The sequence below is a fragment of the Microcaecilia unicolor genome, chromosome 8 (assembly GCF_901765095.1).
Source record: "Microcaecilia unicolor chromosome 8, aMicUni1.1, whole genome shotgun sequence".
Classification (NCBI taxonomy): Eukaryota; Metazoa; Chordata; class Amphibia; order Gymnophiona; family Siphonopidae; genus Microcaecilia; species Microcaecilia unicolor.
In genome coordinates this window covers 33,339,785-33,359,113 of record NC_044038.1, presented here as the reverse complement: position 1 = coordinate 33,359,113, position 19,329 = coordinate 33,339,785, and the positions used below count along the sequence as shown (strand labels likewise).

The 19,329-nt window shown below is 41.2% G+C and overlaps 1 protein-coding gene across 1 annotated transcript in view; it reads left to right on the top strand.

The window, feature by feature from the left end:
* The window catches only part of LOC115476268 (uncharacterized protein C16orf45 homolog), a 97,407-nt gene extending 94,161 nt beyond the window's left edge, over positions 1–3,246 (top strand). The window contains exon 6 of the mRNA XM_030212549.1: positions 3,104–3,246. Coding sequence (XP_030068409.1) covers positions 3,104–3,216 — 113 coding nt within the window. The 3' untranslated portion in view covers positions 3,217–3,246. The remainder of the gene's footprint in view (positions 1–3,103) is intronic.
* Positions 3,247–19,329: the final 16,083 nt, after the last annotated feature.

The window sequence follows — 19,329 nt, the reverse complement described above, 5'->3', positions numbered from 1 at the left end:
AAGATAGTTGTCTAGGGCGGCAGCTCTTGAGGGGTGGCAAAGAGCAGAAACAGTCAAAGCAAAATGATAGTTCCTGACAGCCACACATACTCATTGGTATATCCTTTAGCTGCATAAAGAGGAAAGGATTTCAAAATATGATGTCCAGTTATGCATTTTTACAAGATTGTTGAAGGAAGTGTGGTTTTGGGATGATTGTGATTGTTGAGTTTAAATTATACAAAAATTCAGGAGGTAAGTGTGTAAAGATGAAGGTTCACCTAGGGCTAGGGCATCCAATAACCCTTTCTCAATAAACTTTTTCTGATATTTTTAGTGGTGGCTTCTTATCCAATTACAATCTTCCTTTGAAGAGACACAAAAGACAAAATCATTGACTGTAGATTCTCCTTCCTGCCCAATCCTTCTGGTTCCCAAATTCTATCAGAATCTGGTTTTTAGCTTATGGCAAAGATGCAAATTCTATTGCTCAATCGCCTGGAAATCTCTCCAATAAATATGGACATTCTGAAAACCAGACTTGGTTCTGAGGATCTTGAAGGCCAAGACTGTGGAGGTCCCACCCTGCCATTTATCAGTTACACCCTGATATTATTCTACAGCTGCTGACAAGGACGGGGTGCTCTGTGCCATTTTATGGGCAGTGTGGAAATCCAGTCAGTTTGGAATTCCTTGCCTAATCCAGAGCCTCTGTGATGTATTCTGATAGCACGTGGGTCTTTTATATGCACCAGAGAGCCAACTTAATTTACAAGGGATCCCTTTCACTAAGCTGCAGTAAGCACTAACGCTTACCGTAGCTAAAAGTGCCTTACTGCAGGGTGTTCTCAGGCATCCCACGGTACTTTTGGGATCAGTGTGCGCTAGCCTTCCTTGAAAAAATAGAATTTATTTTTATTTTTAGTGCTGGGAGCGAGTCTAATCAGTTAGTGCAGCTACATTGCCGCATGTAGTTAGCAGGTGAGCCTTTACAGGCTACAAAATAGGTGATGTTAGGGGCTTGCAAGCTAATAGCCATGCGCTAATGAGAAAATTACCATGCGGCCATTAATAGAGAAAATAGAAAATGCTGCCGTTTTAGCTCTGTGGTAAAAATGACCTTATGGCCAAATTCTATATATGGCACCTAGAGTTACATATGCTAAATTGGGAACATGCCCAATTTGCACTTGTAACTTAATTGAATAACTAGCCAATCAGCGCTGATAATTGGGTGGTAAGGATGCGCTAAGGCTACTTTTTACCGGAGTTTGGTAAAAGGGCCCGGAAATTTATATCAGGGTGTGTCCGCTTGACATTCCTTATATATGAAATGCATCTTGCACAAGTTGGGCAAAAGGGCACACTTCCACAAACTGAAATACCAAATAGTAGTCATTCAAATAAGTTATTACACTAGAAATTACTATGAAAACAGATTTTTTCCTACCCTGCACATTGGAAAGAGCCAGCCAACATAATTAACACTGATATCCTACTTTCCCATTTCCAAAAACATCTAAAATGGTACATAGCAGTATAAAAAAATAAAAAATATAATAAGCCGGTAAACTAACATAAAAACCTACACCCTCCTTCTCTCCATTACACCCAATACACCCTCTGTTAATCAGAGTGAAAAAAAAGTTTAACTAGCAAAAGATGGATTCCCTCATCTCATCAGCAGCTTATTTAGGAAAGAGCCAGGTTTTTACATTTCCTTAATTAATCTGTAAATTCAGTTCATACCTTATCTTCTCTGAAAATACTTTCAATAAACTACAGCATATTACCCTGTACTGACATTGTATGGCTGTTCCTAAGAAAAGCTTGGTCAAAACCAGCGTCTATGCTGCAATGGAAGTTATCATATTGTGGCACATTAGTACATATACTAATTCTCCACGTCTAATTCACATATTTAGAATGCATTTGAAGCTAGAAGCTATGCCACTCTGAAGACTATTAGCTTGCCTTGACTGAATCCTCATCTGCACAGGCTGGCGCGGATATACTAAGTAGAACTCTCGGCCCATGGTCTGTGGGGTTATAAGAGTCCAGACCCTATGGACATGGAGGGGGAGGGTCACGATCATTGTGCAAAGGAATCTCGAAAAGTATTAACTAGGTTTTGAAGGGGTTATTGATTATGACTCTGGAAATGTTTCAAGTATGGGGGGAAAATTCTGAGGCTGACTGTATATAAAGTTCTGCAGGAGTCTAGGGGAAGGGGGTAGGAGGGATTAAACCTATAAAAGTTTGATGACTATATGGAATGTTATAATTTTGTTGTGTTTTTGCTTTGAAAACTGTTTGATGACGAAACAATGGCTGTATTTTATGATTTGTCACCAATAAAAACCGTTAAAACCTAAATATGATTCCATTGACATTTCACAAAGTGAAATACCAAAAAGGACTGATGTACCACTTTAGTAAACTCTCTTTTTTCCCCTCTTCCTTCTGATCAAGTATTCTATGGAAAGTTGCAGAACCACCAAGGTGGAAAAGAACGACAGTGTCCCACAAAAATTACAGGAGCAGATAGGGGAGTGGGAACAGAACCAGGCTCTTCAGAACACAGTGACACACATCATCCATATCTTCTACAATACAACAACTGTCTTTCTCAAGACCAATGCGTTATTTAGAAGAGAATCTATCTTGTAAGCTTTGTCCATTAACTTTTCAAGACAAAGTATCCAGACTCCTGAAGAAGGCACTGCCAGTGCCGAAATAGGGTACCTTGTTGAGTCTTTAATAAAGTGTACTTCAAATATTGGACGTCTTTGGTCTGTTTTCTGAAGAGCCTGGTTCTGTTCCCACTCCCCTATCTGCTCAAGTATTCTATGGGTCAGAACCATAGAAAAGAAGTTGAGCTACTCTTGCGTTTGTAAAAGAATATAGAATGGGTTTATACTGAACTGTAAATTAAACCACTAATGTCCCAACATGCTTTCATGCTTAGCATTCAGTTTAACACATTGGTTTTTGTCTGGTCTCCCCCATAATCAGTCCAGTATTAAGCTAGGATCAGCAGGAACAAATATCGGGTATAGTAAGCCATCTTTATTTTTCTCTCTAACATGTTTTGGTGTGCTGTTTTCTTAAATTATTACCACAGGTATTCCCTTGGAAAAGGCAGCAGAGCTTCCTCCAACCAAACCATCCATCACCAAGGCAGGAATAGCCATTATTAAAGATTGCTGTGGGGCCACACAGTGCAGTGTCATGTAGCTCATGGGTCCTCACCAAGTACCTGTTCTCTAAATACCTATCCATTGGATAAAAACTACAGTGAAAGGACTCAAACAGCCCAGATCCCACTCTATGAAGAGTTGCTGTAGACTGCTACCAATATTGTACCTCATGGACCAACATGAAACCTTCACTGTTGCATGAGTCACTCAATGCGCATGTCTAAATGAGGTCTCTTTATGTACTGGCTGTCCAACAAGCAGAAAAGGTTGGTGCAGAGCAAGAGTGACAACAGAGGACTAAAATACAAAAAGATATATTTCACAGAATCAACAGAGAACAAAGGTTTTACAAATCCAGCACTTGCTGGATTTATTACAGTTCTTTCTCTTGGCCAATGCAACTATTGTGCATCTTGAAACAAGATAGGATGTGAAAAGATTTATTTGGATAAAATAAAAAGAAGCCACATACTTAGTGGTATACAGAGGTGGTTCACAGTACAGCATAATACTACCATGGATGTTAAATACAAGGTATATTACTGTATTAGGTTAATATTGAACTCCTTTGCTGTTGAGTTTCACGTTCCTAATGTCTGTAAGGATGGACAGAAGAAATGAGATAAAGGAATGCTAGTTACCCACAATTCTTCAGTCTACTCAAAAATCTTTAGGTCCCAGGTCATGTCTTATTGCTCAAGTACCAACTTAAATATACAAAGACGCCACATTTACAATTCAAGCAGGGTTACCGCCCAGAAGAGTCAGAAAGTTAACTACACCACATGACAAAGAATCTTTATTACTACAAGACAGAGAAGTGCATAAGAACAGGTCTACTCTAGCAGTCAATGTATTACTTTCGCTATAGGAGCGTATTTAAAAATGAATAGCTCTATGAATCTAAGTTCAGGCACGGAGTGATGATATTGGCTTTCTGCCTGGTACTTGTGGCCTGGATTGGCCACTGTTGGAAGCAAGATGCTGGGTTAGATGAACCATTGGTCTGACCCAGTATGGCTGTTCTTTTGTTCTTAGGTTCTTCTCTCTCTTTAAATGATACAAATGCTATCAAGGCCATAGAACTGAATATGTATGTCACACATCATGAAGGCTTCACTTACTCTGTAAACAAGATAAGGAAACAAAATATGAAGAAACAGGAACTAACGTTGCCTGAGAAATTTAATGAGTTAGGATAGTTATGCAGGCAAGTGACATCTTTGTGTCTGAGTGAGACTTCTGTTCTGCAGTGAACTAGTCTCCATTCAGCAGGACAGAGAGTAGATATGAAGGTAAAAATCTATAAGTGAAAATGTTTATTATCTCAATCTGAAATAAAGAGGTAAAAGGAATGCATCTTTCTGCTATGAAAACCCCATGGATAAATTTTCCAAGATGGGAGTGCCTGGTTGATTCATTGATTGGTCGAATGACTAAACCTGTAAGGTGACTGGGCATGCGTGTCTACTGCTAGGCTGCCGCAACCAGGAGGTAGATTAGGCGATGACCTAGCACAACAGCCAAAAGCAGCAGCAACCACACTAGCTTCCAGAACCATCTGTCTCTATTTTACGTGCAGAAAAGTTGCTTAATTTTCAAATAACTCATTAGTTGGGGCTATTCTCCTGGAGAAATAGCTTTTAGAAACTTCCTTCTTTGGGTGTAATTCTTTAACAGGACATCTGATTGAAAAGTCTAAGAAGGTGCCTGTTTAAAAGCTATTTTATAAAGGCAACATTGACGCCTTTGGAAATAGGCTTAGAGAAACAGCCTCAACATTGTGCAAATATCTATGAACAGATTTTACACATTCTCCAATAAAGGTATACATGTGTAAAGAATATGCACACATTTACCTGTATATTTAATAAAATATTCATCTACACTGCAGCTCTGCCTTTTTGCTCCACTTAAACCACATCCCCAGAACACCTACACACAGATTGCATAGAGGCTTGGTGTACTCTTTGCGTGTGCTTAGGTGGTCAGGCTATTTCAGAAAAGTCCTTTTTCTGTGTCTATAAAATAATGAGTGGAGTGGAATGGGTAGACGTGAATCATTTGTTTACTCTTTCCAAAAATACTAGGACTAGGGGGCATGCGATGAAGCTACAAAGTAGTAAGTTTAAAATCGGAGAAACTTTTTCTTCACTCAACGTGTAATTAAACTCTGGAATTCGTTACCAGAGAATGTGGTAAAGGCGGTTAGCTTAGCGGGGTTTTAAAAAGGTCTGGACAGCTTCCTAAAGGAAACGTCCATAGACCATTATTAAATAGACTTGGGAAAAATCCACTGCTTATTTCTGGGATAAGCAGTATAAAATGTATTGAAATTTGTTGGGACCTTGCCAGGTGTTTGTGACCTGGATTGGCTACTGTTGGAAACAGGATGCTGGACTTGATGGACATTTGGTCTGTCCCAGTGTGGCAATACTTATGTACTTCTGTTTTCCACACTCAAAAAAATATTTATAAAATTATCCCCATTATATATTTGTATAAGAAAAGTAAAATGTTTAAAAGTACAATGGGAAGGGCCTGAGGGAAACAGTAGTGGCCGGTAGGCAGTACAAAAGTTGACACTGCATCCATTTTCCTCTCTGGTCAGGTGCTTCTGCTTGAGTGTGTGGCATGGTAGACAATGACCCACCTGTGGCTCTGCTCTTCTGTATGGGAATGTTGAAGTTTTGTTAAGGGGGAGACCAGGTTAAGCACATCATCCAACTCTTCGAGCCAGCTGCATCTCCTCTTCCTTCGTGCTGGAAATGTCAATATATAGAACGGAAAAGAACCACCCAACGGTGGAGGTGCGCTAGTTCCCTGCAACAAAAGGATGCAGAAGCAAAAAGTAGGCTCTTCTCAAACACCAGAGGAGACGTAATGATGGAAATGAAGTCTTTATTGCAAGAAAACAGAAACGACTCAACACGGCAGCCGTGTTTTGGTGCCCAAGCGCCTTCCTCAGGAGTCTTATGATTTATAGCTGATTATGAAAAACAGTTATCTTTGTTAAATCAATACACACAAACGATATCAATCTAATCTGAAGTTAGGAAATCTCACCAGACTGCCGAAATAGCTTAATTGAAGTTGTTTCAGCAGTCCGGTGAGATTTCCTGTCTAACTTCAGATTAGATTGATATCGTTTGTGTGTATTGATTTAACAAAGATAACTGTTTTTCATAATCAGCTATAAATCATAAGACTCCTGAGAAAGGCGCTTGGGCACCGAAACACGGCTGCTGTGTTGAGTCATTTGTTTTCTTGCAATAAAGACTTCATTTCCCTCATTACGTCTCCTCCGGTGTTTGAGAAGAGCCTACTCTCCCTACTTTTTGCTTCTGCAATCTCAATATATAAACATCAATTCAAAAGAAGAGTGCTTAAGACTCAGCAAACAGCATTTATCCTAGCCAAAGTCTCCTTCATCACAGATTTTATATATAAGGTTGCAAAAGCAGATGCAATCTGTGTTACAGGATTTTACCTTTGGTAGGGACTTTCTAGACCAGCTTTCAATTGCAGTAAGGAAAGTTTGGTACTGAAAAATGGACTAGAAATCACAAGTTCAAGCATATAATATCTAATATTTCATAAACATTAAGTTACTCCAAAACAAATCGACCTTTTTAACAATACACTGAATATCTAGGGCAGAGTAAGTATAGAGAACTAATTTCTGCTGCTAGTGGTAGGAATCCATCAAACATATAAATGGCAAGTGACCGACTCACCTGCAAATGCGCAGTAGAGACTTCCCTCTCTGTCCTGCCCTCGCGTCAAGATGTGATGACGTCAGAGGGCAGAACAGAGAGGGAAATGGAATGGACTGGCGGACGCTGCCGCTGGAGTCTGGAAACGAACATCGCGCGCAGCAACTTCCACCCTCCTCCCCCCATCCGCGCTGCCGTTACTGCCCCCCTCCGTATCGGGCCCCCTGCACTGTCCTGACAGCGCCTCTCACCTCCGTGTGAGAGGCGCTGGCAGGTCAGTGCAGGGGGCCCGGCATGGAGGGGGGGAGGGAGTGGCGGCGAGGAGGGTAGCTGGAAATCTCGCCCGTTTTAACGGGCTTAATGGCTCATTTAGTTATAACACAGTGGAAGTAGAGGTCAAAGAGATGTTGAGTGATCAATAAAAAAAAACCAATACATCACTACATACAATATCGAGCATATAAAACCAACATGGACAAGGAGATAGACATTTTCCTCCAGATTCTCTATATGGTGCCCTTAAAGGGGAGCCGATATTTGGGCGCCAATCCAAGATGCGAGCCCAACTAAATTGGCTCACAAGCCAATTAGTGCCAATAATTGGGTTCTAATTGGTACCAATTTGGATTTGGGTGCACATCTTCCTACACGCTATTGTATAACAACATGCGCCCAATGCCATGGTGCTCAACTCAAAAGGGGGTGTGGCCATGGGAGGTATATGGGGCGGATCAGGGGCATTCCTAAAATTTGCATGCCGTGTTATAGAATACTGGGGATGTGTGGCCAAATTGGGTGCTGGAAACGAGTTGTAAATTCGGGCATTGAAATCAGCACTCAAATCTATTCTACAGCAGGGGTGTAGCCAGACCAGTGGGAGGGGGGGTCCAGAGCCGAGGTGAGGAGGGCACATTTTACCCCCCCCCCCCCCGGTGCCGCTGACCCCCCCCCTTCCGATGACCCTCTCAATCCCCCCTCCCACCGCCAACCCGTCCCCACCGTCGCCTACCTTTGCTGGTGGGGGACCGCAACCCCCGCCAGCCAAGGTCCTCTTCTTCCTTCATTCTGTTTCTAAGTCTGATCTGCAAGGCTTCGTTCTGTTTCTGTGAGTCTGATGTCCTGCACGTACAACGTGCAGGACGTCAGAAACAGAATGAAGGAAGAAGAGGACCTCGGCTGGTGGGGATTGGGGGTCCCCTGCCAGCATAGGTAGGCAACGGCGAGGGCGGGTTGGCGGTGGGAAGGGGGTTGAGAGGGTTGTCAGCAGGGGTGTCCAGGGCCAAATCTACGGGGGCCCAGGCCCCCATGGCCCCACGTAGCTATGCCACTTTTCTACAGCAGGCTGTCATCTTTGAGTGCCCATTGTAGAATAGCATTGAGCACCAATTTTAGGGGCCATGTACTGAATCTAACCCTTTATTGAATATCACCTCTTTGCTAAGTGGGCTAAATAATTGGATGTGTTGCCCACACTTAGTGTGACAACCAACACATCACTGCAAAATTTTCTTTTAGACTGCTGGAGTACCTTTCTCACCAGAAATCAGATTTTTTAATAAACAGCCACTGAAAATGAGTATATACTGTACTTGGAGAGATTCCCATTTTCAGCCTGCTCTTTTGGTACTTGTGTTTGAAGGGGAAAAGAGTGGAACACAGAGCATTCAGGAGGGTATCATTTGTGTCTGTTTCTCCATGCCTAGACTACCCTATCTGAAGTAAAAGAACAACTTCTGTTGCTTTCCCTGCAATCAATAACCATATTACAGTAAGACACTCAAAGGAAAAATATTCTGCTAATGAAGCAGCTTTAATTAGTACTGCTGTTTCAATAAATTTTCACGTTTTAAAATGCCGTTAAAAAGGTGTTCTCTAGGGTTTGCCAGTGATTCAAAAAGCAGAAAATATTCTTTAACATACCAAGCTATTCTTCTGCTGCCTCAAACATTAACTGTGTTGACAAATCCCTTTGATTATCTCATGCAAAATCTTGCCATATTAGAAATAAACACATTAAAAATATCAATATGTTGCATTATAGCAGAGCAGGAATGGTTTTGAGAGAGAAGGTAAGGGAGACTCCATTTCTCTCCTCCTGAGAGGTATCTGAATGGTTATTCAGGAACCTTTTTTTAAGTTGTTAGTGCTATCAGTAGGAGTTTCTCTAAAAATGGGGAAACATTCATTGTTTTTGTTCTGCTTGCAGCCCCATGTTGTGTTTGTTTTTGGAAGAGGCAGAAGAAACCAGTGCCCTAGTTTGGTACTTGCACATTTGTCTGGCACTGTAGCAGTGTTCACACATTTTTTATACATCTTTAAATTGTATTATGGGAAAATTCTATACATGGTGCCTAGAAAATCTGCACATAAAAACATTTCCGCCTAAGCAAATTGTATAAGGGGCACCTATATTTAGGCATGGCATATAGAATACGCTTAATTGATACCCTAGTGCCTAAAACTGCGTGCCTCTATTTACACCAATGAAAACGTGGTATAAATCCCAGCGTGTAGATTTGTGCGTATAAGGGCCATATTTTATAACTATGCTTGTAAATTTTGGAATGCCCAAGAAATGCCTATTTCCCCACACATTACCAGGCCCCTTGGTTACTCTTATTGATTAAGTGCGTGTGAACAACACTGATTGCTTGTTTAAGCCATTACGGTTACACCAGTGGCGTAGCTACGTGGGGCCAGGGGGGCCTGGGCCCCCGTAGATTTGGCCCTGGACCCCCCTGCTGAGAACCCTGTGGACCCCCCCTCTCGCCGAAGGCTTCGTTCTGTGAGTCTGATGTCGGACGTCAGAAACAGAAGGAAGCCTTTTGCGAGAAGAAGAGGACCTCGGCTGGCGGTGGGTTGGGGGTCCCCCCACCAGCAAAGGGTAGGCGATGGCGGGTTGGCAGCGGAGAGGGATCGAGAGGGGTCATCGGCAAGGGAGGGGCAAGGTTGTGGTGTGGGTTGGCAATGGGGGGGGGGGGGGTCTGCGGTGCCGGGGGGGGCTAAATGTGCCCTCTCACCTTGGGCTCTGGACCCCCCTCCCGCCGAAGTCTGGCTACGCCCCTGCCCCACACACTGTTACAGAATATGCTTGATTTTGCACGGAACGCTAGATGCACTATATAGAATCTGGGGGTATAGGTCTAGATTTAGATTACTCAGGCATATGCAAGTACTAATTACTCATGCAGCACTTTCCACTGTAAACCAAGATTTGCAGAAAGCCAGCAAAAACAGTTGGTTTCATAGTGTGGGACACGCTGGAGACAAAGTCACAACCTTTCATCTTCCCTTCAATATACCACAGGGTGCCCTAGGAACCTCCTGCCCTGCCCCCTCTCCGTCTACTACTTCTTCAGCTGCCTGTATCCCAACTTCCCTGAACAAAATAAAATTGCTTCTACACAAAGCTGAAGGAAGTGTGCTGACTGACAGCTGGGCCAGGCCTCTTCTTTCTATAATAATAAGGGAAAGGGAAATGGGACTTGATATACCACCTTCTGAAGTTTTTTGCAACTACATTCAAAGCGGTTTACATATATTCAAGTACTTATTTTGTACCAGGGGCAATGGAGGATTAAGTGACTTGCCCAGAGTAACAAGGAGCTACAGTGGGAATCGAACTCAGTTCCCCAGGATCAAAGTCCACTGCACTAACCACTAGGCTACTCAGTTTTATCAGTCTTAATTTACTGTTACGGTATTTCCACTTCCTAAAGCCACCAAAGAGTTCTCTTTCATTTAAAGGCTCTATATAGTTTCATTTTATAAGAATTATTTTTTTTGCATTTTTTAAATTCAGTGGTAGTCTTCCAATAAAGTTGCTCTTCAGAGTCTATTACTAGAGCCCATTCTCTTTCTTTCTTTCTTAATTAATTACCTACCTGCACTAACCAACCATTCTAGGTAACACCTCCAGCTACTCAGATAAGTCTAGTAGAGAGATAGTCAGAAGTACCATCCAGAAAAATGCTTCTGAATCGGTACAAAACACCTCAGCAGTGCTATCTGTACAGACCACCTTAGTATTATCCGGAAAATGCAGCTGAACATTTGTATAGACCAGCTTAGCATTATCCGGAGAGCATAGAGACCAAGTTATCTTTCAATTTTCAGAACAAGCCACCTTGATAACTATTCTGATGTCTTTTTACTTTCCTATCCTGATATTGGCTGAATAGTGCTGGCAGCTCACTGCTCTAACTACACCCCTAACAAGGCTCATATATGGTTTTAACCTCCACCTTAACCATATATCATATAGAAATCATTCATATGTTTTTATCGCCTCAGCAGTGCACATGACCACTTCACTCTTTTATTGGACATTCAACAGCACCCAAATCCTCACTGGCGATAATATTTTATAAACTGTTTCTTATTTACTTATTTAACTGTTCATTTTACTTTTTAACTCTAAGTTACTTATAAGCAATACTTAACTTGCACTGAACGGTCAGACCAGGGGTTCAACAATGCCGACATGCATGTTTCGCCCTAAAAGGCTGTGTCAAGGGCTCCCCCTTAGCCGTTCTTAGTACCCAGCCTCGCAATGTTTCTTTCTGGATTTCCTCCTGCTAAGCTCACTGCTCTAACCAGATATTCAGTGGCAAGCTACTATCTGGATTACTGCCATTGAATATCCAGGTTTTGCCCACATCAGCTGGCATTAAAAAAAATGCTGACCCCCTCTCCTGCCTTGATATTGGTAGGGGGGGGTGGATGTTTAGACAATTGTAGAATTATTACTTTCCTCTGAAGATTAAAGAGATACAGAATATTTGTGCATGGTATTTTAAGACTCTGCTTAAGCACAAACTGATTCATTGAGTGGCCGGCTGAGGCTCACATTCCCCCCCCCCCCCTACTACTTTATGCTCATAGTATAAAAACTGAAACTCTACAGCAAAGATAGTAAAACTTAGTTTAAGCATATTTCTTCATTCAGCAGCTCTGTTAATTTTGCTTTCAACTTGTGGAAATAACTTAGCTGTGATCCAGTGTAGTATTATGATGTAAAGTATTTTAGATGAGACCAATTTCTTTAGCAAACAAATTGTATTGTCTTTTAAAACAATATTATTCTCTTTGCATTTTTCAGACTTCCTTCATGCTGAAAAAAGCAAAGACTATATTTTGTGAAAACATTCCTTTGTCTTAGCTTGTTATATTTCTAGGGGATGCAAAGACAAACCATGAAAATCAATCACTGCATTTGTTACAAAATTGCACAGGGATACCTTCAAAACGTTTCCCCATTCTATGCCAAAACACTTTGAACCAGATGCCTACAGGAGCTTAACCAGATTGGATAGCAGAGCCGGGTAGTGGGAGGCGGGGCTGGAGGTTGGGAGGGCGGGGGATAGTGCTGGGCAGACTATACGGTCTGTGCCAGAGCCGGTGGGAGGCGGGGATAGTGCTGGCAGACTTATACGGTCTGTGCCCTGAAGAGCACAGGTACAAATCAAAGTAGGGTATACACAAAAAGTAGCACACATGAGTTGTCTTGTTGGGCAGACTGGATGGGACCGTGCAGGTCTTTTTTCTGCCGTCATCTACTATGTTACTACCTTATTTATTAACTTGACCTGTAAGGAGTTATGTTGATGAATCTAGCCTATGATGATGCACATTAGGATAATGCAACAAACGTTCTGGTAGGCCTATCAGGAATTTCCAAGTACCAGTTTTTCTTTGTTATAGTGCTTCCTCCCTTACTGTTTTGAACAAAAAAAAAAAAAAGAAACAAAAGATATTCAGTTGAACTCTGCAAAATTAGAGGGAAGAAATTAGAAGCTTTAAAATGTCCAGTCTAAATGGAACTGTTAGAATGTATTTAAAAGCAGATTACAGAAGCAGCCTGGCGCAGGTCCTATGTTTCCTGGGGTCTGGGATTGTCCAGTGGCATTCACAGCCTCTAGGGACAAGGGAGCTGTAGTAGTCATGAACAGTGACAAAGTCTTGTTTGGTTTTAAAGCCCATTATTTCTGGAGTACTGGAAGGGACATTAAAATAGTGTATAAAGATTAAATGCCTAGATGGTTGGGAAGTGAAAGTTCTTTATGTTAGATCCAAGCTCTATTTCTGACTGAGCCCAAAGAAAGAGTGGGGAAAGAGCTGGGTTGAAAACACAAGTATTGGATTTATTATCCTTACTCCTCATAGCTTAAAACATTATTTTTTTGGGGTGGTGGCGGTGGGGGGATTTCACTACATTTTACTGATATTAATAGTGTTTTTCATACTCAAGGACAATCATATATTTCTAACTGAGCTATAATGTCATGAAGCAAGGGCAATGGACGGCTTACATCCACCTAGTGGAAAAAAGAAGCCAGAAGCTCAATGCATAGGGGGGGGGGGGGGGGGGGGGGAAACCCTAACTGTTTCATGTCCTGTTCCCTATATTGTAAATATATTGGACACTGGTTTTGCTGTTGCCTGTGCTGCCTGTGAAATAAACTTCTTGTGCTTGCAAGTATACAAAATATCACAGTGGTGTTTGTTCTCCAAAGTGCTACGGAAATACTTATTTCACCTTTTGAGCATATTTTAATGTTATGTTTCATTTTTAAGCTTTAAAATGGTATGGGCTCAGAATTAATATCCTAGAAGTGGTGTGGATTTCTAAAGTGCCATCTTAATCTCCAACTCCTTCCGATTATAGAGTGTATACATGTGATCAGGCTTTTTGGGGCAATGTTCTGCTCAATACTGGAACTTACTTCCAGTACAGCTTCAGCTGCAGGGGTCTTACCTGTGCTTTCCTAAAAATGCGAAGGCATGGGTTTTTACAAATCACTTGAAGTGATTGGCTGAGGAAGAAATCAAAATGGGTTGGGCTGGTTGGCTGTACAAAATAGTAATTGTAACGGGAAATAATGTTTAGTGTCCTGTTTCTTAGAATTAATTTTGTTAGTGTTTTCGGAGAGTATGCATTTTAACTTCTACCGGGGGGGGGGGGGGGGGGGGGGGGGGAGGGAGTTTTAAGGTGTGTTATGGGCCTAACAAACAATTTTTGCCATTAAAATATGTTAAAGGGTACTAACACACATTACATTACTGTAACACATGTTACTATAAGATGCCATGGCTTACATAGTAATGGGATACAAAACATGCAAACACATGAAAATCAGCTTATTACTATGTAAATTGAAGAACGTGGCTTACAGTTAACACTGCCACTTGCATCAAGGTGCTTCTTAAAAGGGATCACATCAGGCCACAACTTTTGTGGTCCGATGCTCCCAAGAGAGTAAAATAATTCTGCTTGCAAAGTTGAGCACAAGTAGTGTTATGCTTGTACTGTTGAATTGACTAACCAGAGGTACTGAGCTACTGTACACATTAAGGTGAGGTAAAAGCCTAACTTTTGCCACATCTTAATAACTAACCCAAAGTCTCTACTGGTTAATGTTAGATCTCAGAGATTTTAATGTGTATGTAGATGATCTGAGTGCAAAAGCCAGTGCTCTTTTCTCCACTCATTTCGGAAGTATTGGTTCAGCTCGTTACATACCCATCCCCCCCCCCCCCCCCCCACCATCAGGGACACCATAGCCCTGATTTAATTTTTGAGGCTAATACCCATGTTGAAAGTGGGGGAAGTTAGGATGAAAAGAGATATGTTTGTGGGCAACCAACTTTAAAATTTAAAAAAAAACCCGAAAGGGATCTTTATTAATGTGCGCTAGTGTTTTTAGCTCGTGCTAAACAATGAGACGCCCATTATAGGTGTCTCAGCAGTTCGTGCCAGCTGATTTTTAGCGTGAGCTAAAAACAGTAGCGTACCTTAGTAAAAGACCCCTTTAGTTTTTTTATTTGAAAGGGGTGGGCAACCACAGTCCTTCAGGGCCACAGCCCAGTCACATTTTCATGATTTCCACAATGAATATGCTTGAGATCTATTTGCATATAGTGGAAGCAGTGCATGCAAATCCTTTGCATGTATATTCATTGTGGAAGTCTTGAAACCCCAACAGGGTTGTGTGGCCCTCGAGAACCATGGTTAATTATCCATAGTCTAGTTTACATTTTCTTTATTTTAAAGTTGGGAATCAGGATTCTAAGGACAATCTCGTGCAATCCACAGTAGTCACACACGCAGACTACTGCAATAGTGTTTTCTTAGGATGTAAGACCCTAATTTCTTAGGATGTAAGACCCTAATTTTGAAGAAACTTCAGACTGCCCAAAACATAGCAGCCAGACTTATCTTTGGCAAATCAAAGAAGCTTCATTGGCTCCCCATCAAAGAAAGAATAAACTTTAAAGTCCACACTTTGATTCATAAGATCATATATGAAGAATCTCCTATCTACATGAATAACCTTATTGACCTCCCACCCAGAAACAGATCATCGTCTTCTCGTACTTACCTTAATTTACACCTTCCAAACTGCAAAGGTATTAAATACAAGACCTCCTATGCAGCCAGCTTTGGAACTCTCTGCCAAGATCCATCCGAACAATCAACGACCAATTTACCATTTAGAAAAATGCTAAAGACCCATCTCTTCAAGAAAACTTACACTAATGACCCAACTTAACTTTCTAAACCCACCCACATGATTCCTGTCCTTACGATTATTATACATAAGACCAAGTCTCCCAATCTCCTTATGCATATCCTCACCTTTTCCTATCCATCCTTCCTACCCATTACCCCTCCCAATCTCTCTCCTTTTGATCATCCTATTTTGCTTACCTCTCCTTGTTCAATCTACATATCCTTAAACCCCGTTATTACTATGTTTATTATAACTTGTTATTACTCTTCTTCAAGACTTTGTAACTACATTTACTATGTAAGCGGCATTGAACCTGCTATGTGCGGGGTACAAATGTAATTAAATAAATAAATTCTCTCAATTGAGTTACAAGTCAGTTTTAGAGAGCTGGAAGGGAGATGGTTATAACTTTGCAATGCACTGTAGTAACATAAGATGACCTAGCAGGAATAAAAATGTATTATTTTGATTAAAAAAACAAATAAAATCAGTTTTTGTTATTTTAATCAAAATAATACATTTCTCCTATTTAAAAGGCTATAATTAAATCTCATCACAAAACATGCTAGCCCTACACTTAACTGTCATTCATAGATAGAAGTGGCTTTGGAAATGACTGTCATAACAAATGATTTACCACTGAAAATAAGCTTTTTGAAAACTGTCCATCCAATATATGGGTAAAACTGTGTGTACAATGCTACAACATGCTTAGTTTTATTCATAGGGGTGGAGGCTTTTCTAGGGTTAGAGTTGGATTTGGAAATGATGCGCTTGCTTTTGAATTTCAGAAGTGCATGCATTATTTTACTCAGCATATCTGGAAACAAATTACCCCTGGAAGTTACATCTATGTGAAGAGTTTGAAAAGTGCCCTCACCATTACCAAACATGGGCATTCATTTTCTTTTTTTAAATTTTACATTCCTATACTGCTTTGTTATTATGGATGAAAGATTGTCAATCACACGAATAAACACACACATTTCATTAAAATGGCTCTAGCAGTCTATGCTGTACTGCCCAGTAATTAACTACTGCTCTTGTTTCTGGAAAGCTTCCAATTTCTATTTCGTTGCAGACTCAGACCTACAAAGTAAGTCTTTGGTCTTCACTCCCTGTCCTCAAGGGCCAGCAGTGATTTCATGCCTACCAACTTGATTGTATGCAAATCTCTCTCATGCATATTCATTATGGATATCCCAAAAACTTGGCCTGTTGGTGGCCCTCAAGAACCAGAAGTGAAGACCAAGGAAGTAGGTGCATTTGCTACTGTGCTTTTAATGCATGCTAATTTGTTGCTAATGCTCCTTCATTTGTTAATTAGTGCATGTCAAGTTTAGCATACATTCAAATTTCCCTATTAAAACAAATGGACGGGTGAAAATTCACAGAAAAAGAATTAAAACTAAGCAAATTTTGCTGGCTTGTGCACACCCCCTAGTGCAAAAAAAGACAGTCTTTTCCAGCTTATGTTTTGTTCTTATGTGGTAGCAGGCTGAGACCAGAGAGAGAGGCATAACAGAAAAGAGTAATGAAGTGAAATGGGAAGAAGAAAAAAAAAAGACATTCAATATACAGAGAGTCTCCCACATTTCTCCATATTTGCCACACACACATACAAAAGTGTTAATGATGTCTGGGCATAAGAAGGCCCTTATCTGAGAATACTGTGAAGACATTCCTTCCTGGAAGTGTAAAAGGAAAACATTTCCAATAAAAATGAAAGCTGTTTATTGGGAGAAAAAAAAAAACAGGAGGTATGTCTGCAAAACAACTGGCTAGTAAATGAAAGAGTTCACCTTGCGGTGCATCATTCTTCAAGAAACTAGGTCTTTGGGCATCTGCAATTTAATTCCCATTGTGTTTTACTGATCAGATTCTTGGTATGAAAAGTGTGAAGTATCAGTGACGAAACAAGGTTTAAAATTATGGTTTCTCTTGGTGCTTTAGTCAATGATTTAAATCGCTTTGCTTTAAAATCAATCCACCCTGACATGCCCATAATATTCTGGGGTATGTAGCATTAAGCTGAATTAAGTCAGATCTATAGCTTGCTGAAGGTAAAACTGTAATTTATGGCCATCCCATGCAATACCGCCATACTTTTGCAATACATTACTGCTGCAAGTCAATGTCACGCAGGCCAAAAGAAACCAGTTAGCAATTCACAAAACAGAAACCCAACATGCTATATATGAAGTACTTAAGTCATATTTGAAAGACAACACAAGTAATATGGATAAGCCATATCTGCCTTCATGCTGAGCAGTATTCATGGAGCTGAATTTGGACATGCACTTAGTTGCAACGCTTTAAATGTGAGAACAAAAAAACTGCATAAGCCACAATATTGTTTGTGCTAAAAAGAAAAAAAAAATCAGCTCTATATAGAGGTGGAAAAAATTGTGCCCAAGGTGGACTTAGCCTGCTATCTGCGAATTTTCAGTCATGACCCACTAAAAATTTACGGTTGGCAGCTAGCCAGTTATACTGCATGATATAACCAGCTATCTGGCAATTTTCATTGTGAGTTTGGTGGCCATGTTTGGCCGCATGAATACCTGGAATATCTTTGGCCAATTCCAACCTAACCAGACAGAGCTGAATATCGGCTTGGACTGTTAAGTTGGAACCGGCCAAAACTAAGCCGAATAGTCAATGCTGGGCACCGAAAACAGCACAGTCTTGAATATCCAGGCTCAGTGCTGACTGCAGGAGGCAGCCCGGCTATCTCTTGTGGTCTACATATCGGCCCCAATGGATGTTGTTAATGCTTTTGAACAGACTGGAATAGGTACTGCACCTAATGCTTAATAATGGACTTGTGTGAATATGTATTGCTTATCAAAGGGATCAAAGGCCAATTTAGGGGCCTATTTACTTAACTGTGGTAAGTTTCCACTTACTGCACATTAACTGCAAAATTCTTAATGTGTGATAAGTGTAAAGCCTGTGCAAAAGGCATGGCCACCATCTGCCTTGTAGTTACTGTACAGGGCAGATGCTTACTGTATGGACCTGTGTTACGTGCCCTGGCAGATACAGTGGGGGAAATAAGTATTTGATCCCTTGCTGATTTTGTAAGTTTGCCCACTAACAAAGACATGAGCAGCCCATAATTGAAGGGTAGGTTATTGGTAACAGTGAGAGATAGCACATCACAAATTAAATCCGGAAAATCACATTGTGGAAAGTATATGAATTTATTTGCATTCTGCAGAGGGAAATAAGTATTTAATCCCTCTGGCAAACAAGACCTAATACTTGGTGGCAAAACCCTTGTTGGCAAGCACAGCGGTCAGACGTCTTCTGTAGTTGATGATGAGGTTTGCACACATGTCAGGAGGAATTTTGGTCCACTCCTCTTTGCAGATCATCTCTAAATCATTAAGAGTTCTGGGCTGTCGCTTGGCAACTCGCAGCTTCAGCTCCCTCCATAAGTTTTCAATGGGATTAAGGTCTGGTGACTGGCTAGGCCACTCCATGACCCTAATGTGCTTCTTCCTGAGCCACTCCTTTGTTGCCTTGGCTGTATGTTTTGGGTCATTGTCGTGCTGGAAGACCCAGCCACGACCCATTTTTAAGGCCCTGGCGGAGGGAAGGAGGTTGTCACTCAGAATTGTACGGTACATGGCCCCATCCATTCTCCCATTGATGCGGTGAAGTAGTCCTGTGCCCTTAGCAGAGAAACACCCCCAAAACATAACATTTCCACCTCCATGCTTGACAGTGGGGACGGTGTTCTTTGGGTCATAGGCAGCATTTCTCTTCCTCCAAACACGGCGAGTTGAGTTCATGCCAAAGAGCTCAATTTTTGTCTCATCTGACCACAGCACCTTCTCCCAATCACTCTCGGCATCATCCAGGTGTTCACTGGCAAACTTCAGACGGGCCGTCACATGTGCCTTCCGGAGCAGG